The 24621-nt window shown below is 39.9% G+C and overlaps 2 protein-coding genes across 19 annotated transcripts in view; one reads left to right on the top strand and one right to left on the bottom strand.

The window, feature by feature from the left end:
* The window catches only part of DENND1B (DENN domain containing 1B), a 261096-nt gene extending 245854 nt beyond the window's left edge, over window positions 1-15242 (bottom strand). For 5 of the 10 annotated variants that reach the window (XM_072831293.1, XM_072831287.1, XM_072831291.1 and 2 more), the window contains exons 1-2: window positions 13981-14114; window positions 11900-11964 (exon numbers count right to left, since the gene is read on the bottom strand). In XM_072831293.1, the coding sequence (XP_072687394.1) occupies window positions 11900-11917 (18 nt within the window). In that variant the 5' untranslated portion in view covers window positions 11918-11964; window positions 13981-14114. Of the gene's footprint in view, window positions 1-11899; window positions 11965-12654; window positions 12720-13980; window positions 14115-14901 lie in introns of those variants that run through there. The other 5 variants (XM_072831286.1, XM_072831295.1, XM_072831289.1 and 2 more) reach the window with 5 other exon arrangements.
* Window positions 13488-24621, top strand: part of LOC140635953 (uncharacterized) — an 83795-nt gene continuing 72661 nt past the window's right edge. For 2 of the 9 annotated variants that reach the window (XR_012033303.1, XR_012033304.1), the window contains exons 1-3: window positions 13523-13739; window positions 14931-15740; window positions 20966-22327. Coding sequence is in view for 2 of the 9 variants with exons in the window: in XM_072831298.1 (XP_072687399.1) it covers window positions 13538-13739; window positions 14931-15337 (609 nt within the window). In the remaining 7 variants the exon portion in view is untranslated. Of the gene's footprint in view, window positions 13740-14930; window positions 18787-20965; window positions 24047-24621 lie in introns of those variants that run through there. The other 7 variants (XR_012033308.1, XR_012033309.1, XR_012033307.1 and 4 more) reach the window with 5 other exon arrangements.

Raw genomic sequence — 24621 nt, forward strand, 5'->3', positions numbered from 1 at the left:
CAAGCAAAAGCCAACCCATCATCTACTCTCTTCAACCCTAGCTTTCAATGCAGAGTTTCAACTTAGAATAAGTACTATCAATTCCCTTATTAACAACATATAAATAATTTTTGCGTTTTGGCCAAATTAAATTCAGCCATATCTAAAAAGGTAAAATGCTAGTCATATTTAAAACTATGTTTTAAAGGAAATATATGTTGTATATGTTAAATCTGTCATATATATTAAACATAATATAAATCATACATTTTCAAAGGATTAAAATATCATAAAAATATAAATTGTAAATATATATATATATATAAACTGTAAACCATGCTAAATATAACTTAATCTTACTGTGATGATTTAGAAGCCAATTCGGAAGTGTTCAGTAACTTCATTTTCGTTACTTTGACCACCATTTTGAATATGTCACAGGTAGGAAAGTAGTTGTATATGATACAAGGTTTAAAGTAGAAAATTTGACATGAGGGCCATCTCTCTTCTTTCTTTATCCATCTATAAAAAAATTATCATTGCTAATCTGAATAATACCTGAGGGAAAGGAGTCAAAAAGATTGCCAAAACATTTTATAAATTCCCAAATCGAGTAAACCATAAATAAATGGATTTCATAATGGCTTTATAAAGAATTCTGGACAGCTACGTCACGTCAAAGGCCAAATTTAGGACAATGATATATATAAAGTATTGGAGATTCATTTATATCTTCAACTATTAAGCTTAAAATGAAGTAAATACGTACAAATGAAAATTTTCTATTCCAACTAGTGTTCAGTTTTAGTATTTCCACTTTTTTAGAGTAAACATTTCACTGAGAAACACAACAGTAACCATCAAGAACTTGGAAACTGGAGCACCTGGGTAGTTCAGTGGTTGGGCATCAGTCTTTGGCTCAGGGTATGACCCTGGGGTCCTGGGATCATGTCCCACATCAGGCTCCCTGCAGGGAGCCTGCTTCTCTCTCTGCCTGTGTCTCTGCTCCTCTCTGTGTGTCTCCCATGAATAAATAAACAAAATCTTTAAAAAAAAAAAAAAAAAAAAAAAGAAGAAGAAGAAAAGAAAAACTTGGAAACTAGTAGTTTTGTATATAAAAATTCTCAGCTTACTATTTCTTCAATAACACGTCTAAACCCACATAGTGAATACAACCAACACATAATCTTGATGAAATCGTGTTGCCCTTGTTAATAATTATTCTGCAGATATTCATTACCAAAATTACACATTTTATATAGCAAAACTACAACTTCAAAATTTAGTTCTCACATTCTCTGTAGAAATAAGTACAAAATAAAAAGAGATAACACATTATCTCAAAATCAAATTAACCTCATTAATTGTTTATAAGTACTAAACAGAAAACACTATTTTAGTTTATACAAAAGAGTATCAGTGACCAAGGCCTTGAAAAAAAAATCCCCCAAATATTAAACAACTTCCTCTTCCAAGAAAAAGAATCCCAACTTCCTCTTTCAAATATCATATCCAAAGTACCCTGGAATCTCAAAAAAAAAAAAAAAAAAAAAGAAAGAAAAAAAAGAAAAGGCATTTAAGTATCCTTTCTGAACCACTTATAAACTTGTTTATTTCATAGCAACTGTATTTTTAATGTACAGATCCTGAGGACATACAGTGCCCTAGCATATTAAAACACATCTGAACTTATTTGGGTTTCATTTCAACCAATGTTTTTCTACACAAATTCATAAGTCATTTCAAATACTCTCTTACCAAAATTAAAAAGAAGGCTAAATGTTACAATTACCCAGTTGACAAAATTTTAAAGGACAGCTTAATTTTAATTAATGATAAATTTGACTACTACACATATCCTTATACTTGGTGCATTTCTGCTACCAAACTAAGACAAACTAGTTTTGAAATGACTAATTTCTGGACACTTACACATTGCAGAAGACCATCAGATGTCCTCAACTGATAGCTCTACACTTTATTTTCAGATTCAAATGATAAATAAGAAGGAACTGAAAGAGGAAAAGGCTCTATCTGATCTTTACCGGCTCTGCCTACTAAGTTACAGAGTTTGTGGTTTATCAACACAGCTCTATTAAAAAAAAATGTTTTAAATACAGCATCTATTCCTTGTGATATAAAAATGTACAGCCTTTTAAAGTTCTTTTACATTAAAAATTTTTTTAAAGATGTAAGAAATCTACAATAGGTTTTAAAAACACAGCACAACCTTTTACTAATTTTACTTTATTAACAGAGTACAACTTAACAAGTAATTATTGAATATCATCCATATGGAAGACACGTTTTCTGGAAATCTACAAGAGGTCCAAAGAAGTACTTGTCCTCAAAGACCTAAAATCCAGTGGCTGGCAAGTTGTCAGGGTGATAAAGATCAAACTCAAGGCAGAAAATAACTGCCACAGACAGATAGCAAAAGGAATATTACTCAGCAACTTCTTTTTATATCTCTGACTTCTGTAGCTTCACTTTCACAAATTTCATCGGTTCTATAATTGTAATAATTTAGAAAACAAATGAATTTAACAATAATTATTATAGTCTCAATACCCTTTACAATTTCCATTCCTTTTGAGAATTTACTTATTTGAGATAGAGTGAGAGAGAGAGAGACAGAGAGAGAGCACACACAGCGGGGAGGGACAGAAGGAGAGGGAGCAGCAAGCTGTCCACTAAGCAGGGAGCCCAAAATGGGGTTGGACCCTGGGATCATGACCTGAGCCAAAGGCAGATGCTTAACCAACTGAGCCACCCAGGAGACCCTCATTCCTTTTCTTTAGAAGCCACTTCAATACCTTGAAAATTGTGCTTCCACCACTCAACAAATATTCACTGAACACACACCTTGGGTCAGACACTGTTTTAGGCTCTGAGTGAACAAAACTAAACACACACAACCACCTACCAGGGCAGACTGCACCTCAGCAGAGTGTGCTCCTTAATTATCTTCATTAGATATAAATGTTTATATTAAAAGTAATATATTCTTTAACTCTTAGTTATTCACACCAGATTTTGAATGTGAATTAAAACTCCAACCAACTCCAGAAAAAGATAACAGCCAGGTACCCATCTCAGAGCTGACAATATAGTATCTCACTGTCTCTCCCTCCATCACCTGAGGACTAGCCCTGACTCTGCCCTCGGCCCTCTCCCCCACTGTCTCCCGTACTCCCCCGCACAGAGTCACGTGTCCTGTTTAGACTCACTGCTACACACTGCAACCTCTCCAACAGCCCTTTCCTACACTATGACAATCACTGATTGAAACTCTGAGATGAACAATGGGTGTTATGCTATGTGTTGGCAAATCGAACTCCAATAAAAAATATACAAAAAATTTTTTAAAAAAGAAACTCTGAGAACATCATCTTTTTAACTGCTTTTCATCTGTGCCTGACACTCAGAAACATTCAATGAATGAATGAAAGAGGGCTGAATATCTTATACGGTGTGTATGCTCTTCTTTCCATTGTCACCTTTCCACGTCTACTAAAAATTAGTATCACAACAATTCTGATCAAGCCTAGAATTAGACGTGGATTTCCGAAATGAGTGACTTTCAAAAATTGCTGAGAAAAATGTCAACGTTATTAGAAAAGGATGACTTGTATTTTAAAGGCAGCATGGTGTTAACTGTTCTAGTTCAGGCTCTAGAATCAGAAAAACTGGTTCAAATACCAATCCCACCTCTTACAGCTGTATGACCTGGTCAAGCTACTTAACCTTTCCGAGCTTCCATTTCCTCATCTTTATGAAAGAGTTTACAGGGGCAGCCAGGTGGTTCAGCGGTTTAACGCCACCTCCAGCCCAGGGTGTAATCCTGGAGACCCAGGATGGAGTCCCATATCGAGCTCCCTGCATGGGGCCTGCTTTTCCCTCTCCCTGTGTCTCTGCCTCTCTCTCTCTCTCTCTCTCTCTCTCTCATGAATAAATAAAATCTTAAAAAAGAAAAAAAGAAAAAGTTTACAGCCCCTTCTTCATATAGCTGTCAAGAAGATAAATTGGAAATATAGGCTCTGAGCACATTTACTGACGTACTCTAAGTACTAAATATTATTTTTATTACTACTTCTGTAAAACATCTAACTGGAAGCCAAATCAGAAAAAATAAATTGACTTTAAAAAGCTTTTTTATAACCATGTTATAGCTTTATTAAGTGAAAACTTATAAACAAAAAACATCTTAATGAAATTCACTGAATACATAAATACTCTTACACACTTATTAAAGCTGTTCATCTACAAATGGAGTGTCAATTTAGATGGGGGAAGAAATGGTAAAAACCTAACTAGAAACTGAGAGAGGTACATTTGATCTTTAGTTCAGAGAGCTTTCCACTAGAGCAAACTGCATCTTTTTAATTAATTCAGCTTTACAAGGCTTTCTTTAAAATTAAAATGCTCCCTTGAGGGCTATCAGTTGTTCACACCTCACTATGAATTACTTTAATCAGATAAATGCATTAAGTAACACCACCTACTTAAAGAAATTATTATTTGAAGAGAAGTGAGAAGAGGGGTAGCTTTGAAACTAGAGTGCCTGGCATGGAGAAGGCCTGTTTAATGCTCATACTGAGCATCTTATGCAGTCACAGGACAGCATGAGGACAATAGCACCTGCAGGGTGACAGTGGAGGGGGTATGGGGGCTGGAATTCTAAGGTCCACCAAAGCCAATTCCCCTCTTTAAGGAAACTTCCAGTTCTGTTATTCCACTGTTCTCTTCTGCAATGTGCCCTAAGACCCCAAGTGATACCAATTTCCTAAATACCTCTTTAAAAAAAAAAAAAATCAATTGAGGAGCACTTTTGGCAAGTTCCCAAAAAAGCAAAAAAAAATGACTGAATCACCATGGAAACATGAAACAAGACACCCTTTCCTACGAATAAATCACTACCTGGAATAAATTAACTTACTCTTAATTTATATAAAATAAGAGTCTAACTATGCTCAAAATAAATACAACAATAGGAAAACCATTCAATTTAAATATATAAAAACAGCACAGTATTTCAGGACTTTCTCAAGGTATCTTTAATGCATTCTGGCTCAAGTTAAAAAAATCTTTAAAAAGAAATCTTCAAGTAAAAGATCTCTTCTAGCATGTATATAATATTACTTTAGCATAAGCCTAAGAGTTTGAAAGTGGAAACAATTTCTGAATGTTAAATATTAAAAAATATCTTCAGAGAAGAAAGATTCTTTTGGAATTGATTGAGAACATAGTTCACACTTAACGCCTTTGATTTTCATTGTTATTTTTTTTAATATATTTTTTATTGGTGTTCAATTTACTAACATACAGAATAACCCCCAGTGCCCGTCACCCATTGTTATTTTAAATTGTAACTATGGCTGCCTGCTTAAAATACCCCCAGAATGTCTAGTGCTAATATTGTATATATACTTTAAAACATATCTTTTAAAAGGTAAATGGTTGTCCTGTACCTTGCTTATCAAAAATAAAAATTTGGAGGAAAATAAAGGATATTACTTGAGGATTAAATAATCCTCCAAATGAGAGAATATTATCAAAAGACTATCAGGAACAAATTACCTTGAAGGTCACGGAAACAAGAATGTTCCAAGGAAAAAATATGCACAAACTTGTAGCACTGTGGCCACACAGCAGTGCCCAAGCAACAGCCCAACAGCATACCACTGTGAAGAGAAGGGCAGCAGAGGCACCACCCCCCTGAACACCCCGCAGGTAACAGTGGGGATCATCAACATCAAAAATCAAGAGACCTTGGATTAAAGCAGCAAAACTAAAGAACATGTGAACAAATAAGAGTACCCAATGAGACAGGTCATAATCAAACTATTAAAATATAAACTCGGCAGCAGCCCTATCAACGTATTAGTCAACAAATATTGGATGTTGAAATTTGATTTGCTTTTTACACTTGCCAGCAGCTGTGTCAGGAAGCACATAAGGTTCCAAAGCCAAATGTAAAAAAAAAAGTACTGGGGATCCCTGGGTGGCGCAGCGGTTTGGCGCCTGCCTTTGGCCCAGGGCGCGATCCTGGAGACCCGGGATCGAATCCCACGTCGGGCTCCCGGTGCATGGAGCCTGCTTCTCCCTCTGCCTGTGTCTCTGCCTCTCTCTCTCTGTGTGACTATCATAAATAAAAAAAAAAAAAAAAAGTACTGCTATTCTTAACTATTTTTTTTATAAAACCAAAAATGACTTATCTCAAAGATACAGTTCTAAAGAACCACATTGAGTTTTGTTCTTGGTTAGCAAGTACAAAAAAAATTAAAGTTTCGTTTTCTTCAACAGTCTATGATATGAAGCTAACACTTCCAGTCAGGATGACTCCAATTCATCCATGTGCACCAAGACTGAGGGGGACTCAGAGCTCTGCAATGAACACACAGCTAGAGCAAAAACCCAGTAACTGCATTTTACTCAAAGATTTTTCTTCCATGTTGGGCAATATCTAAAGTCTCCCAAACCACCTTATTGTATATGATTCACCAAAATTCGACTTTCCAAATGTTAGGTCTTCATTGGGTTTCAGGTATGTGTGGATAGGTATAAATGAGTTTTAAGGTAGACTCCAAAACATACGTATATAGCAATGGACCCAATAAATCTTGTGATGTGAGAGGACAACAAGCAGATGTGGGTCTTGAAGGGGAAGAGTGTAAGCACAGAGTATCCCTAAACAAGCGTACAGGTCCAAGATACACATGGTCATATATTTCTACTGTCCCCGCCCCTGTCATACCAGTGCACACTTCAGATCACTCTACAACAAGCAGCTCTCAGTGAATTAATTTGATCATTGAGACACCTGGGTGGCTCAGTGGTTGAGAGTTGCCTTTGGCCCAGGGCATGACCCCAGGGTCCTGGGATAGAGCCCCACACTGGGCTCCTGGCAGGGAGCCTGCTTCTCCCTCTGCCTGTGTCACTGTCTCTCTCTCTCTCTCTCTCAGAATAAATAAAATCTTTAAAAACAAAAATCTGATCATTTATATGAACTATGGTTGGCACTATGCTAGGTCCAATTTCTTTTATTCATTCTGTAAATATTCACTAAACATGCCAGATACTGTGCTAAGCTTTTCTCTAAGGATACATATTAATAAGTCGTGGCCTATTTCTTAAAGACTTCATTTTAAGCAGAGCCAACACTTAGACCCAGCTATACGTGTCTATATATTACTATATTAGACATATCTATAGGAACAGTAAGTGCTAAAATATAGGCAGAAGCCAAATGCTGTAGATTCTGTGTGAACAGTATCCCTAGAGACAAAAACTGTCAAATGCAAGAGCGAGCCTAGAAATACCCTTTCTTGTACAGGGCAGGGGGAGATACTAAGTTAGGATCCTTTGGCCTAAAGTTCTGATTTAGGAAATGAGTAAGAAGGAGGTAAGCTATTAACATAGCTCAAGATCAGAAAGGTGGGTAACTTGGTGCTGGGTTGAACGGGTTCACAAAAGTGGAAAGTCGGTAGCAAAAGAACATTTGTTTCCTAAGAGAAATTATTCTAAACAGACAGGAATAAAGAAAATAAGACTTAATAAAGATGTGCTGAAAACTACACATAAACAGCTAGGATTGTTTAGACGAAGGATTCACTAAACACGGAGACATAACATAAATCCTAAAAAAGAGGAGTTGTGGGGAAGGGGGGTATTCTGAGTCAGCATCAATACCCACAAGGAAAAAGTTCAGGGATTTTTTATGTGGAATTACCCTTGATTCATTAATTTCAGGGAGGACACTGCATTCCTGTTTAAAAATATGTATACCTCTACCACATAGAGTTTATACTCTATTTCTTCACATGGCAATAATGCAGCCTACTTAGAGCTGATTCGAGGTCACCACACAACCAGAGGCAGCAGAGCAGACATTTTTAATTAGATTAAACCTATTAAAAAGCAATAGATTAAAATACAGACTCTGGAGCCAGCCAACTTCTTCATTTCTCTGTGCTTCAGCTTCTTCTCGTGCAAAATGAAGATAAACATTTCCTATCCAGAAAGACATCTGTGAGATTTAATCCGTTAGTATAGGTACAACAGCCAGAATTGAGCACAGCACAAAGTGTGCTATGGAAGTATTATTAGCCGTCCTGCTGCCACTGCTGCTAACGCTACTACTACTACTAGTGCTACTACCACTTGAGGTAAGTGATCAACAAAATATAGAAGAAAAAGCTAGAGCATCAAATCCACTGTCCAAAGAAAAACCCGAAGAGGAGGCATCCTCAACCTTGTATTGAGGAAGTGTTACTTTTCAGTTCCCTGAAGTCTTGAACCGCTTTGGGGAATGCAGGGGCAGTGTGGTAACAATAACTTCTGCTGTTAGAACTGAGGAGAGGCCATCACAGCTGGCTCTACTTCGCTGACTGCTGGGAAGCATGAAAGACAAGCAAAGAGAAGAGTGACAACAGCAATTCCCTTGGAAATCTACCAAGGAACAGTTATTAAGATCTAAATTTTGGCACTTCCCTCTTGGATAGTTGCAGAAGTTATTAAGGAAATTGTCCCGCCAAGGAGACATCCGTGAAAATACGGGCCAACCAGTCTGTCAGACACCATCAGAACCGGTTCTACCAACACAAGGGGACATGATAGGGAAACACAACCAACCATCTCACGGCAATTGTTTGAATTTGTGGGGCCCTCCATGTGAAATGATTTTCTAGTGTTCTAAGACAACTCATACCATTTCAAAACACCAACTAAAACTTAAATAATAATTTGTCTCTGAAGATATTTATGAAGTAAACTACATACAATAAATGAAAGAATTCAGAACCTATTAGAAAGTAAACAAGAGAAACATGCCAAATATCTTAGTGTAATATCCTCAATCTTAGCATAAACCAAATTTAACCTGAGCATGGTATTTTTCTATTGGATCAAACAGATAATCTTCAAAAAATAAGCTAACAGGGGTGCCTAGGTTGCTCACTTAGGCTCAGGTCATGATTTTAGGGTCCTGGGATGGAGCTCAGACTTTAGCTCCCTGCTCAGCAAGCAGCCAGCTTCTCCCTTTCCCTCCCCTTCCCCCAGCCCCCAATCATGTGTGCTCTCTCTCAAATAAATAAAATCTAAAAAAATAAGAAATAAACCAATATTCTGAAAAATGCAAAGCATTTTAATTGATGTCCCAACAACTATTCCTTGTCAGTTGTTTAGTAATAATCAATCATAATAATCTTGCCATTCACCCCTCTATCACTAACCCACCAATGGGGTATGGTTATTTTAGGTATGGTTACACCCATGCCAAGGTGGGCCACGAAGATCCAATGTTCTGGAAGATTATGGGAAAGAAATTTTCTGGCTCTAAGCAAAGTACCATGAAAAGCCAGTGTCTGTCACCCCCAAGGTCATAAAAGAGAAAGTAGAGTTCCAATTTCTCTTGACAGTCATCCTATAACCACAAGGAATCTAAATCTTCCAATGATACCAACTACTGTAAGTGGTACGGCTGAGATGCAGAAAGAGCCTGGATCTATAATGACCTACATCTAGACTTCCTGTCATATAAACTATCAGGTTCCCTCATTACTTAAATTGGTTTTAGGGCGCAGCCTGGGTGGCTCAGCAGTTTAGCACCGCCTTCATCTCAGGGTGTGATCCCAGAGTCCTGGGATCAAGTCCCAAATGGGGCTCCCTGCATGGAGCCTGCTTCTCCCTCTGCCTGTGTCTCTGCCTCTCTCTCTCTGTGTCTCTCATTAATAAATAAAATAAAATCTTTAAAAAAATAAAAAATTAAAAATAAATTGGTTTTATTTTTGTGCCCTGAAACACCCTAATTTACACATTTTTATTTTCCAGATTTATTATGTTATAAAAATGTTATCCACGTTCATTGGAATGTTAGCAAAAACAAAAAACAAAAAACTATCCTACTTTAAATAAACTAATACACATATCAGATTCATTAAATAAATAAGTTTTATTGACAGTTAAATATGAATATTCCAATAACTCTCTTTAACTATTTCTGGATATTTTCTCTGTGATGTTCATCAATAAAGTAGAAAATTAATAACATTTAGAAACACCAAACTCTCAATTTAACATAAGATTTAAAACACAAAAAAGTATGTCTTGTTAGGCCCTAAAATATTAGTCATATTTATACTATTTAAGTCACAACTAAAAGAAGAAAAGTTGTTTATGCTTCTTATACAGTTGACTTTAGCTTTATTAAAACTCTCCATGAGTTATATTAACGGAATATACTGTCCATGAGTTATATTAATGGACTATACGGGTAGAACGGACTAATTGCATCCTACAGAGAGGCTGAAGTGTTTAACCATTTGTTATATTCTCAACGTCACTGTGCTTGATAAGCTATTAAAATACACATGAGGATGCTTCTGATGAGTAAAGATTTAAAAAATAACCGCAGCAAAAAAGGGCACTAGTAGAAGATAAAAACTGGAATAACTAGTTCCTAAAAATGGAAAAGGGCAAAGAGAGGAAGGAAAGAGTAAAAGACTCAGAAGTCTTTATGAAAGGTCACAATCTGACATAAGTACAGATCAGGTATTAAATAAGGTAGATTGATCCTTGTTCAAAATTACTTCAGCATGCATTTAAAATTTCAGAAAAATCATGTTTTCCAAAGGAGTTTGGCCTGTTTTACAAACACAGCAGGTGAGCATTAATTCACCCACCTGAACTAATGTTATGATACAGATATTCTGAAGATTTATTCGTTCCATAAATACACTAAAGAATAGATTTAAATTGGAGCTGAAAAAATTAATGTATCCATGTGAGTGAGTCTTCAAAGAGAACTTGGCTGTGCCTAGAAAGAATGTAAGTAGACCAACTTTAATTCATATAGGACAACAAAAGATAACTTTTTTATTTGGAAAAAGCTCTCTACAACCTAGGATCACTCCATGCCTGGGGACAAACCTGATCCCAGCTACAGTTCAAACAGGCCCAAAAGTACAGCAGGCAGAGCTGGAGTCAGGAACATGTGTGACTTCCTACCTAAAATTAGCCACACCCATTTCACCACAAGCTGGGTTGGGCTCCTCTATTTTAAGGTGTGCAGCTCCAAATTGCTTAAAAGCATATAATCGCTGGGCAGTTTCTGGAGCTAAGAGTGTCAGCAGACTTTCTACCAAGTCTTTAGAATGGACAGCTAGTCTCCAGAAAATCCCACACTAACTCACCATGTTATCTAGAATCTAAGTACACGGCAAGTGAAATCACACTGGAAAGAGCCATGAAAACATATCACACAAGGACACATCCAAAGGAAATAAGCAGGAAGAGACAGCTCTCATTCCTTTCTATGCACCTCTCTGTGCACACATATTACATATGACAAAAATGGCAAAGAAACTGACCAAAGTATCCTCCTCTTTCCAGGAAATTACACAGAACTGGCAGTGAACCCCTTCCAGGTAATGTCACACTATTATTTACCTCCCTCTGAAAGTGCTCTGCTTCTGGGGTAAACCCAACAGAAGGGGGTACCCCGTCTCATTCCGCATTCTGGAAACATCAGAAGGGAATTGGTGTGCCTCCCCTTGTACTGGCAAGGGGACTTTCACTAATGTTTAAAAAAGGAGCTAAGTTCTCAAAGACAAATGAAAGAAAATTTTTAAAAGTGTGCCGTACCGCCAAAACTAATGATCCCTCAATGATAAAGCCAGGTTCTAAGTTCCACAGCCTTAATGTACAGGTGAAATTTAAGCTGCACAGATACAGTCATGATTTCTACAATCTCATGCCAAAGACCTAGCATCCACTTTCCTAATAGCACCTTGGGACGCTAGATGCAGGATACACATTTAGGACCATTATTATCCTGATACTATCATGTTCTAGCAGTCTACAACACTAACACTTGTTTTGATAGATGCAGTTATTTTAAGAACGAACAAAGCATACACACCTTCGTTTTCAGAGGCATGGCATTTCACTTTCAATACCAAGTCAAAGGTTCTTTCTGGGTTTTCCCTAGAAGAAAAAGAATTTATTTCCTATGACAAGCATCTCTGCAGAGTTTATATTTTCTTAACTCAAAAACTAACCTCGTTCTTGTTGCAGTGTATTCCACGTAACTATATGAGCACAATGTCGAAAATAAAAAAGTTTTTTTTCCCAGTTCAATAATGTAAGAGGCTTAGGTGACCTTAGGAGACCTGGGGCAAGCATTTAACCTCTGAGCCTGCTTCTCTCACCTATAAAGTGCTTTGCTCACTTAAAAGAATAATAATTGTGGATTATAAATCAACTAATTAATGTGGAAGTAAAAAGTATTAAGTGCTATATAAGCGTAAAGCATGGACTTTATCTTATTTAACTGAACTTGCAAAGCAAGTATGCTCCTAAGAATTTCTACTTTTCCCTGCCAACAAAGCTGGCCAGCAGGTTCTCAGGCTTTTTTTTTGTTTTGTTTTGTTTTTAAAGCACTTGCAGTGTAAGGGTAAATGATAAATATCTGGCTCCACCTGCCATATTCCAGACCACCGTAAAACAGTTTTAATGCTCCTTAAATGTGACACTTTGCATATGCTTCTCTTGAAATGTAATCATTGCAAAGCACGCTCAAAGGAGCACACTGTACATAAACTCAAAGGCTAACAACAACAGCAAAAACCTTGTTTTCTGTCAATTATCTTTGGAGAAATTAACATAGACATCTACCTCAATATTAGATTTCCCCAGTGACAGACAGTAAGGTTGCTTTGCTTCATTCAGAAGTTATCCACGTCTTTGTTAACTTCTCACACATTCAACCAACTCGTTGGGTTTAATTTCAAAAAGCAAATTGAAATCTACTGAAACACATTTTTTTTAACAGTTCTGTTTTATTCTTTCTGCTGGAAGATAAAAGATCAAGCAAAATCTGATACCACAATGTGCACGTGACCAAAGTGTTAATCTGTTATTCCTGTGAAGAAGACCTCAGCGTCTTTGTAACATCGCCTGTTTTTAGTATGTACTTCCTAGAACAGAGTAATGCCACTTTTGATTTCCAAATTAACATTTTTTTTTTCTAAATTTATTACAAGAACCTAGAGTCACAGGAAGTGACGGGCTATATAAATCAATTTGCAAATACAGACGTTTTCTCAGCCCTCCCCTTTTCAACTTGTTTCAATGGAAATAACATGGACTTTGGTAACTTCCTCTCTTCTAATCCAATTAATGTCAAAAAACATAACGCATTCTGCTTCGATCCCTTACCCCGCCCCCTCAACACTGTCAGACACTGAAGAAAATGCTGAAAAGCACACAATTCTCCCGTTTTCCTAATATTTTTTAGTATCTCTTATGTATAAAAATTCAATGCCGGGCTCAGTCACATTGTGAAATTTGACGAGTCTTTCACGCTAAGACAAATAAAAATGCACCGTTTCAGGATTTTAAGCTGGGGGGCGGGGGGGGGGGTTGTGAAGAGGCCGTAAAGGGAGAAGAAATGCTCTGCAAAGTAAGTTTCGGGGGAGAGGGGAAAAAAAACGACCCATAAAACTCCTACCTCTGAGACCCACGCCCCAGTCCCCACACTTCCACTGCTTTTCACCACATGAACCTCCTGAGGAGACCTCCGCACCGCCGCCCCCTCTGGGAGCGCTCGCGGGAGACCATCTTGCCGCGGTCTGTCCCGCGGCCCGTGCGGACCGCTACCGGGGGCCAGTCCGGGTTTCCGAGGGAAATGGGAAGACGACGTGTGGGAAGCGGCGAGGGAAGCCCCGGGACGGTCGCCCTCACGTTAGGAACCTCCGCAGGTAACAGCGGCCCCGGGCAGCAGCGGGGCTCGGACGCGGCGCGCGGACCTCGGGCCTCCCCGCGGGGGCGGCCGCAGCCGGGGGGCCCGCGCCGCGGCCCAGACACGCGGGGCCGCCGGGAGCCGCCGCCGGAGCCGCCCCCGGGGAGCCGCGCAGGCTTTGCGGCCTAGCGCGGTCCCTCCCGCCTCCCGCCTCCCGCCTCCCGCCCCGCCGCCCCGCCGCCCCCGCCGCCCCCACTCACTTGGTCCTGCAGTCCATGGTGACATGTCGCGCTGGGGCCGTGCGTCCCGCCCCCGCGCCCGCTGCCCGCCCGCGGCCCCCGCCGGAGGGTCGCGCCGCCCCGCGGGGAAGGAGGCGACTCACGGCAGCGGCGGCGGCGGCGGCTGCGGGCCCATGTCGGCGGCGCCCGGGCGCCTCCCCCCACCCCCGCCCCCCCCCCGAGCCTTTTTGTGACAGCGGCCGCGGTGGCCCGGCCCCCGCCCCCTGCCGCCGCCGCCCCCGCCGCCCCGCCGCCCCCGCCGCCGCCGCCTCTCTCTGTTCCCCGCCGCCCGCCGCCCGCCGCGGCTCCGGCACCTTCCGCAGACCAGGAAGTCGCCGGGAGGGGGAAGGGGCGCGCGGGGGCGCGGCCGGCGGCCTCACCTGGGCCGCGCGCGGGAGGGGACGGGGGAGGGGACGGGGCGGCGGGCGCGGGGGAGGGGCGAGGGGGCGAGGGGGCGGGGGGCGGCCTCACCTGGGGCCCCGCGGGAGCCCGGGGAGAGACGGGGGGGGCGAGGGGGCGGGGGAGGGGGACGAAGGGGAGGGGGGAGGGGTGGGGGGCCTCGGCCTCACCTAGGCCGCGCGCGGGAGGGAGCCGGGGGAGGGAGGAGGGGGGAGGGGGAGGAGACGGGGCGGCGGGGGCTTGGGGGGCAGCCGGCGGCCTCACCTGGGCCGCGTGGGGGAGCCGGGGGAGGAGACGGGGCGGGGGGGGACGGGGGGGTTTGGGGGGGCGGCCGGCGGCCCGCGTTGTGCCCGAGCCAGAAACGCAAGGTGCCCCCTGCGGCCTCGCCCCGGGCCGGCCCCCGACTCCCTTCCTGGGTCCGGACGGTCCCGCTTCCGGGCCCTCACCCCCACCCCCACCCCCACCCCCACCCACCCCCGAACGGCGAGGGGACTGCAGCGGTACCTCGATTTGCAGCATTTTCCACACCACAGGCCCACGGAATTGGATCACTAACGGACCGGGATCGTTGGCTGGAACCTTCACGTCGCCTCGGACCGCACCTGTCGGAGCTCCAGGGGATGCTCCCGGCCCCGGGCCCCCGCCTCACCCCAGCTGTGGCCTGGTTACTGCGCTGGGAAACGCAGAGCCGGCCCCCCTCCCGACTCAGGAATGTTCAGACTCGTGCACCTGCTCCCTCGCCTTGTCAAGTAGCAGGATGGTAGTGCTCCGCTCGCCTGCACATATGGAAGCCAGACGTGCCTACCCCGCAGGGCCGCGGCAGAGCAAAGACCGACTTTGGACGCGTTTCTCCAAGCTGCAGGCCTCACAGAGCTGCCGCAGGCGAGGAAGCTCCGCCAGGGCACAGCGGAGGGGGAGAGGGCCTAACACAAGACGCTAGAATGTACAGGGCACCCGCTAAGCAGGTTACATACATTGTCACGGCACTTGCCCTAACTCTGCCTGGCAGATACTTGCATCAGCATTTTAGTGATGAAGAAACAGGCCCAGCTAATCCAGTGGGTCTTGGCAAAGCCGGTTTCAGGTCAGGTCTACACGATGCTGATATTTATTTACTTCTACCGGGTACTTGCCTGTCCGTGTGCTGCTGCCTTCTATCTAGGATCTACCGAAAAGAGATGTAGAAAAAGTCTTATCATGCACATGTGGAGGATTGTCCAGAGCTGCACGATTATACAGACCTTCTGGAGAAGGCCTCTCCTACTAACGTTACCACTCTTGACACATGGTCACAGTGGTTTTTATCCAAATAGGGGTTGCTTCAGACTCTATTCTAGCAGAAGGTGAGACGATGAGAGGAAACCAAATGTGGTCTGAAGAGAGAATGAGTCATGAGACATAAGAAGTCATATAAGGAGTCTTGGGAATTAAAGAATTCAGAAGCAAAAAGCTAACATTCAATTCGGTTATGCAGATCTTAAACGTTCTTGCCAAAGATAGGTGTTACTTGGTCAACAAGACGAAATACATTTCATAGCCGCAGACCCAATAGTCAAAAATAAGGTCAGGACATAATAGGGGAACAAGAACACTAGATTTAAGCATGATGTGCTGTCACAACTTGACTTAGGGTGAGGCGCTTCAGTTTCTCGGTTCCCACATTTGCAAAATGGGAATTATTACTTGTATATCACATGAACAATGTGATATTCAAGTTAAAAAGCATTACATATCCATGTGATCTTTTTTTTAAAGATTTTTATGTATTTATTTATTTGAGAGAGAGAGACAGAGGTAGTGAGAGAGAGCACGAGTGGGGAGGAGAGGGAGAAGCAGACTCCCCGCTAAGCAGGGAGCCCCACATGGGACTCGATCCCATGACCCCGGGGCCATGACCCAAACTGAAGGCAGACGCCCAACCAAGCCACCCAGGTGCCCCCCCCCTTTTTTTTAAAAGATTTTTATTTATTTATTTGAGAGAGAGAGAGAGCAACATATCTGTGTGATCTTTTAAGAAATTATTCTGAGGATTTCAGTTTCACGATTAGGCAGTCTATACCACATGCATTCTTTTCCCAAATGAAGCTTTTTTCTACCTAAGAACTTACCATAGCCCAAAGCCTTGAAAAAAAAAAAAAATTCTGTAAACTAAAAACCACTTCTGCTCCAAGTATTACTAAATTTCTCAAACTTCTCCTTTCATTATAATTATTTTTTCCCCAAAAAGGAACCCTACCTGGAATGCCTACATCAGGAGTTTTCAAGTAGTAGTAAGGCACCATTAATATAATGGTTTTCCCTCTCCATTTGTTGGGATTTAAGTGACAGTCATATCCCTGCATAATATAAAATTGTTATTTTTCTTAGTTTATCTTAAGTAGATGAAAACACTGCATATGCACACACAAAGCAAATCATTTTAAACAAACTCTTAGGCTGACCATGAAGCAAAAGGGATAGAAACACAGATGGACACAATTTGCATGATTTGTTGAAAATTCCAAAAAAAAGGGAAATTTTTTGAACACTTATTTTGATGATATGTTTAACGAAGCTAGTAGAACTTTCACAATGCTTATTTCATATGGAATTTCTGATATGACTGATAGAGAAGTGTGCAAAGGGCAAGCCTTCCAGTTGATATTATATCTTCATATTTCCTTTTTTTTTTTTTTATTTATTCATGATAGGCACACAGTGAGAGAGAGAGAGGCAGAGACACAGGCAGAGGGAGAAGCAGGCTCCATGCACCGGGAGCCTGACGTGGGATTCGATCCCGGATCTCCAGGATCGCGCCCTGGGCCAAAGGCAGGCGCCAAACTGCTGCGCCACCCAGGGATCCCTCTTCATATTTCCTATTTGACAATTGATACTAACATTTTTCAAGACCACATTAGTCAAGAACATGGTCTATATCATTGCCAAAGAACATAGTCTATAAACAGTCTTTTTCAATGTTTTAAGCTCATGTTAAATTTTTTGCATGTGTTTATAAAGAGTATATATTCATCAAGTCTGGGGCAAGGTGTTCTAAAAATATGTCCTCGGTCAGGACTTGCCTATGGTTTTGCCACAGCTTGCTTGTTCCAAATTGCAGTTCTCTGCTATTCCCAAATAAACCCATTTCTGCTGGAAAAATAACTGACAGTTTTATTTTTAAGGTTAGCATAACCTTGGTGATCAGAAGTGGGATCCAGGGGCTCCTGGGTGGCTCAGTTGGTTAAGCACCTGCTTTCGGCTCAGGTCAGGATCTTGGGATCCTGGGATCCAGCCTCATATTTGCAGCTGGGCTCCCTGCTCAGCAGGAGTCTGCTTCTTCCTAGGCGACTGCCCCACACACACCGCTTGTGCATGCTCCCTCACTCTCTCACTCTCACTCTCTCTCTGTCTGAAATAAATAAAATCTAAAAAAAAAAAAAGTGGAATCCAGACAAGACCCTCAACAATTCTGTGGCTGGTGAGGAAACAGATGCCACAAAAATCAATTGAGCCCATTGCTTTCTTGCCAACCCTGGAGTTTGAGGGTAAGATTTTTTCCTGCATTTAGAGCTCCGCTCTCTTTGTGTTTGAACTCTCCGGGCTGTATTCAGGTTCTATTTTAAGGTCTATCTTTTCTGAGAGTTCTTGTTTGTCCTTTGGTCTGACTCCTTTTTCAGAACCAGACTGTTCCTGGTGGAACTGTGCTGGCCTTCGGTTTCGTTCTTTCTGGAACCAGGATGCTCCTGTTGAAACTGTGCTGTTTAAGAATTTTTCTCTCTGCTCTAGAGAAAAACCTCTAAAACATGGAAGCCCACTCATCAAAATGCTTTGAGAGCAGTGGGTCCCCCCACTACTGGGACCCTAGTGGTTTTATGTTTAAGAAGTTTGGTCCTTCCTCCTGTGTGTTTCTACACTAAATGGATCAATTTAACCGAAAGTAATTTAGAACTTCAGGGGCCATGATGGGGAACTTCCAATCTCCCCAGACTTACTTGTTTTTCCTAAAATTAAATTAGAAAGCTGCATCTCCTAAGAAAAACAAAAACAACAAAGGCCTTGATCAAACATTATGATTGTTATTGATTTCTTCTGTTCCTGAACTTGAATCTGCTTGACAATTCTTTCATGAAAGAGATGACTTAAAATTTCCCAATATGATGGCAGATTTGTCTATCTGATCTTATAGTTTTATCAGTTTTTGCTTTATGTAGTTGGGGGGCCTGTGTTAAAATATGCAAACCAGTGTATAATTATTTTATATGCTTGGTAAATTTATCATTATGTTGCGACTTTCTTTAACTCTAGTAATGATTTGCCTCAACATCTAAATGGCTTTCTTCGGATTAGTATTTATTTGCCTAGGATTGGTATAACTCTTTTCATTCTATTACATTAAAACTTTCTAAGTCATTATGTTTCAGATTTATCTAACTAGTGTTAATTTTGACTTTTAGTCTGGTTTTATAATCTTTGACTCTTAGATCAGACATTTAGATCATTGCCTTTTTTTATAACTACTGATATATTTAAATTTATTTCTGCCATCTAATGTTGCACTCCCCATTTGTTGTCTTCTGATCTGTTTTCTTTTTTCTTTCACTATTGCCTTCTTTGGGGTTATTTATTTACTTATTTAATGCTGCCTTCTCCTCCTAGATTCTAGTTTGGAAGTTATATACTTTATTCCTGTCCATTTAGTAGCTATCCTAGACATTTTAACAGGTAAATTCTGATTAAATTCAGAATTTATCAACCCACCAACCTTCTCCTAGGCAGCACAGGACCTTTAAAACACCTTTGAAACTGACTTTCTCGTCAGTCCTGTAAAATTCTGAACTCCGTTCTTTCTCCCCTTTCCTTCTGGGACTCTGATTATACATACATTCTCATTTACCCCCTCCATCTCTCTTAACGTTTCTTTCATAGGCGTTTGTTTGTTTGTTTGTTTGTTTGTTTGTTTCCAATCTTCCCAGGCTAAATTCTGGATAATTTTACAGATATCTTTCTGTTCATTAATTCTTTCTCTGGCTACTAAATCTTCTGTAATCTTCTGTTAAAGCCACCCATTTAGTTTTTAATATATATTATCTTCATTTCTAAAGTTCTATTTGGTTATTTTAAATCTACTTTCTCTTTATTCATATGTTAAGCCCTTCTTTAATTTCTTAAGATATATTCAACATGTATATTTTCTATTCTATTTCTAATAATTTCAATATCTGAAGCATTTGTGAGTTTGATTCTACTCTCTGATTTTCATCTGATTCTTACTTACAGTCTCTTGTTTTTTTCTGTTTGGTGATTTCTTTTTATGTCACCTGATCCTTGGAGTTTTATATGTGGAAATGTAGTGATATCTGAAGAGAGGAGTTCTCTGGAAAGATTATTCATTTATCGTTGGTAGATGTCTGAGGGGTCACTACCCATTCAGGACACTTTCATACTAAATTCTCAACTTAAAATTTTTTTAACCACCCATGTGAGGTCTGGCTTATAGTTAAGAATCCTTAAAGAGGATTTCTGCCCAACCACCCCCCACCCCAACCTCCAATTCTGCTCCAGTATTTGAGACGATCAGTTTCTCTTGAATCTCTTTGGAATGTCAGGTTTTAAGGGTATCCTCTTGAACTCCTCACATTAGGGAAGTCCTCAAGCCCCATGAGGCTGTAATAATTACACTCAAGTTCATTTACCTTAACAATACCATCAAGATGAACAGTGGCTCTGGTGGCTACTTTTACTTATTCCCAAGCTGCACTCTCACACACGCCACCACCAAGTATTCCTTATTTCCTTGACTATTCTTGAATGTATTTAGTAAGTTTCAAGTTTAATTTTAAATTTTTAATTAACTTCAATAGAAGTTTTGATGAGATACCACAATTGCTTAGTTTTAAATATACCATCATATAAAATGTACTAGTAACAACTTTTTATCTACCTAATAATATCCATCATGTTTAAGCCATACCCAAGTAGTCCCTGAATTATATATTTTTATACACTAATGATGAGGAAATCTAAGTTCAATGCCTTTTAGTGAGACACCTGTCCTTCTTCCCAATGTATTGTGATAACCAAAAGGTAACTCCTGGTCCCCTTCATCCATTCATACGATGTGTCAATGTGGAAATTTGCCTTAGACAGAACTGAAGGGTCACTAATACCTAGGAATAGAGCTGAGAGCTCCTTCCCTTTTTGGAACGTGGAAAGAGAAACAATATTGTAAACTCTATAATGGTATTTTTTTAATATAATACTGTTAACAATGATGCAACTTCAGTAAAACTGAACTAGACATATGGGCTGTGAGCTTCACCAATTTATATCAATGTTTTGAGTTCCAAATAATTAACTTGAATTGAACTTTTTTAGATACAATCCTCTCATGAGTTATAGTCAGCATGTATTAAAGTCAGATATTCTCTAGAATCAACTCTATATTGCCTCCTATTATTGTTCTTAGGTAACATTTATTAATAGTATCACCGTCTTCATTTACTATAGGATTAAAATCCTTTATATAAAGTATTTAAGAAGTCAGATTTCTTGAAGTCCTTAGAAAACCATCTTGAAAATATTTTACCAGGAACTGCCTTTTAGTATCAACTGAGACGGTATTGTTAAGAAGAACATTCTCCAAGAATATTACTCCTTTTTATACTTAGCAACAACATTATGAATTTGAAGCTGAAAGTGAAATTCTCCTTCAAAATGATATGTAAGTACTTTTCGAACAGAGAGACGATAAAAGAGAATATTTGGGAGCAGTATCTTTCCAGAAAGTATGTTTCACCTCTTTCTGTCACAACTCATGGCCTATGAAGTTAGCATTCAATGTTAATTTGAAAGCCAACTCTAAGAAAAAAGGTCTTCTAGTTTTGGAGACAAAAAGGCTCAAATAATTCTTAAGATCTTAATTACCAAATCTGAACATATCTATCCAAATATTTATAAAATTCAAGTTGGAAATTATGATATTTATTTCTTTTGCTACTAAATTTTTAGTGGAAAAGATAATAAAATTCTCAGAAATAATACAGGAAAGATACCCTAATTTCCCCATATTTTGGGTGATTTGCCCAAAATTATAGAATCAAATTCTCTTACCTCTGACCAGCTTCTGCTAGTTCATCTTTATTTTTATCTTGGCATCTGCCAGACATTGGAAAACTTAAAGTAGTCTTCGGAGTTAAGAAAAAAGATTATCTAAAGCAGAGTATCACCAATAGACTGTAATCAGCGAAGGCAAATTTTCTTCACGGACTCTTTGAGGAGCCTCACTTGGGTTACAAGAAACAGAGCAGTGTTTGTGTAACCCTGTGGCAATGCCTGGGAAAGAATCTCCTAACCCCACCCACCAGACACTCCACATAAATAAAAACATCTTTACCATATGGCAATTCCATTCACACCCATTTAATACTCTCAGGAGAATGTGTAATCACATCCAGTGAGCCACAACATAAGAATTTACTAGAAGGAAATATATAAGAGCATCTAGTATGACGTTGATAGCTCAACAAAATCAATAACCTCTAGAAGCAACCTTAATCCTGATATAAATAATCAAAATAAATTCCTGTAAAAAACCCCAAACACACACATCCTTGTATAAGTTCTACTTTCTCAAAATCTAAAAAAATAACTGAGTAAACATTGCATGTACTTAAATCTGATCAATTCAAGGGGGAAAAAGAAAAACACTACATGCCAGCATAGAACTTAGTCAAATACCAGGTAAAAAGGTACACTTGCACAGCAGAAGATCCTTAGAATGATAAACAGATTCAAAACTTCAAAATATTTGACCACTCCTCCTTTTTTTTATTATTATTCCAAACAAAGTCAAGATAAAAATAAACAAGGACTGAGAAGTCTCCTGGGCTTCAGAAGTATGGATGTCATCTTATCTCTCCGCTGTTGTCTCTGATACTGACCCAACACATGGGTAAGTATTTGCTAAGAAAACCTCAGCTTTTAATCTTTTCTAGGAGAGACGGAGTAGCAGAATGAAACTGATAAAGGTCTTCTTAGTTTGTTGGGAATTGGCTTTCTTTGTAAAAGGACTCAGTCTAGGGGATTCCTGGGTGGCTCAGTGGTTTAGCACCTGCCTTTGGCCCAGGGTGTGATCCTGGAGTCCTGGAATCGAGTCCTGCGTCGGGCTCCTGACATGGAGCCTGCTTCTCCCTCTGCCTGTGTCTCTGCTTTTCCCTCTCTCTCTGTCTATCATGAATATATAAATTAAAAAAAAAAATTTAAAGGACTCGATCTCACCTGCCTTTCTTCATTCACTGTGGACAACTGCATTAGTCTCCTCCTGCCAACAGCTAACCTTGGCTGGAGTGGGATGAAGGCATCTGGACCCCTGATTAAGCCTGAGAGTCTACTTGCAACTTAATGGAACCACCTCACCATGTGGACTGACCACTCTTTCTCTCTGCTATCTGGCCACAACCTGGGTCTTCCCTTTAGCTCCCTCCAGGTTGAATTGTGGACGGGGAGCATATGACATTAGTCTGTGCAATGTATAATTACAGTGTGTTCTCAGTGCAGTTACTTAAGAAAACTATCAAATAGAAGCTACTAATTCCCATTCAGTGATGATAGAAAGCCATTGATGACCATACAACCCATTTATTTCCCTATGTTTTTTCCTTTAACACAAATATATTGCTCTTCCCCTTTAAATAAGCCAGTATGAATTCTTAAGTAATATATGCACAAATTCATGAGGAGAGGCCTAATATTAGTTAGAAACAACTCACTACAGCACGCCAGCTGGCAAAACTACTTCCAGTTTGTAAAAGAGAAAAAAAATGGCTTAACATTTGAATCACTATATCATTTCACACACAAAGACTTCATGTTCATACCAGAAAGACAAGCCTTACCACATTTGCATGTATCCTTTTATAGTTGTTGTGATTTTGCCAAGTGCTTTATGATCACTTTTTATTAGCTGGGGCTCTCAATAGTCCTGTGAGGTATAGATTAGTAGGTAAAACAGGTACTGTACATGATGAAGCAGGAAGTGAACTCCCTAAAGACGTTTTATTCCAAGAACGCCTGGGTGGAAGAATGCACTTTCCCCTGTTTGCCAGAGGCACCAGGAAATAAAGTTGGCCTGCAAAATACTACTGAGCCATTTTTAAAAGCCATTTTCTTCACAAAGCACATATATATCTCTTTTCTCTCTCTCTTGCTCTCTCTCGCTCTTGCTCTCTCTCTTGCTCACTCACTTGCTTAACGAAAGTGAGCAAGGCTGAATGGGGGTTTATATTTCAATTCAAAAGTATTACCATATGGCATCCCCCTCATTGATACCTTTACCCAAATTACAAGCAGTAATAAATAGTTCTGAAGTCATACAGTTCTTTAAAAGTCCTTTGTACAAGTTGCAGGATAAACAAAAGCACTTATATAACAAACTAAAAGAGTTTGTTTTATAAAACTGAAAGAAACTAAAAAACTTGTTATTTACTTACTTGTTTTACAAATGATGAAAGTTAGGGGCGCCTGGGCGGCTCAGCGGGTTAAGCATCTGCCTTTGCCTCAGGTCATGATCTCAGGATCTTGGGATCAAGCCCAGCATCTGGCTCCCTGCTCAGCAGTGAGTCTACTTCTCCCGTTCTCTCCCTCTGTGATTGCTCTTGCTCTTGCTCTCTCTCTCAAGTAAATAAATAAAATCTTTTAAAAAAATAATAATGAAAGTTAAAGTTGAAAGAAACTTTAATGTGATTAGTCCATAGACAAACTATATCTTTGGGAAAAAGTAGCCTGAGAATTGGATTTTCTGGTTCTCAAAAATGAAAAAGCAAAACCGAAGTATGATTTTCTATGAACATTCATAAAAATAGAAAATATAACTTATATTATATATAATTAATTATGTTAATATTAATTATATATTATATAACAATATATTAATTATTATATATTATGGTTCTTTTTATTTTATGTCATATATTTGTGAAATTAACCTCCCTCTGACATAGAGTTTTAAACCTATTACATTAAAATTACATATTGGGAAAAATTTATGTGGTAGGAATTTTTTTATGCAAAATGAGGACCTAGAAAAAAAAAAGAGGCCAATGAACATAAACTGTCTAGATAGTCAAGCTGCATGTTATAAGAAATGGATGCTAGAAATAGCTGCCTGGGTAGATCTGAATTAGCAATTATCTTTTGATGGGTTCAATCCCTCGCCCACAAACCAGTCTTCAAATCTTATCTGTTGTG

Source organism: Canis lupus, chromosome 6 (assembly GCF_048164855.1).
Source record: "Canis lupus baileyi chromosome 6, mCanLup2.hap1, whole genome shotgun sequence".
NCBI lineage: Eukaryota > Metazoa > Chordata > Mammalia > Carnivora > Canidae > Canis > Canis lupus.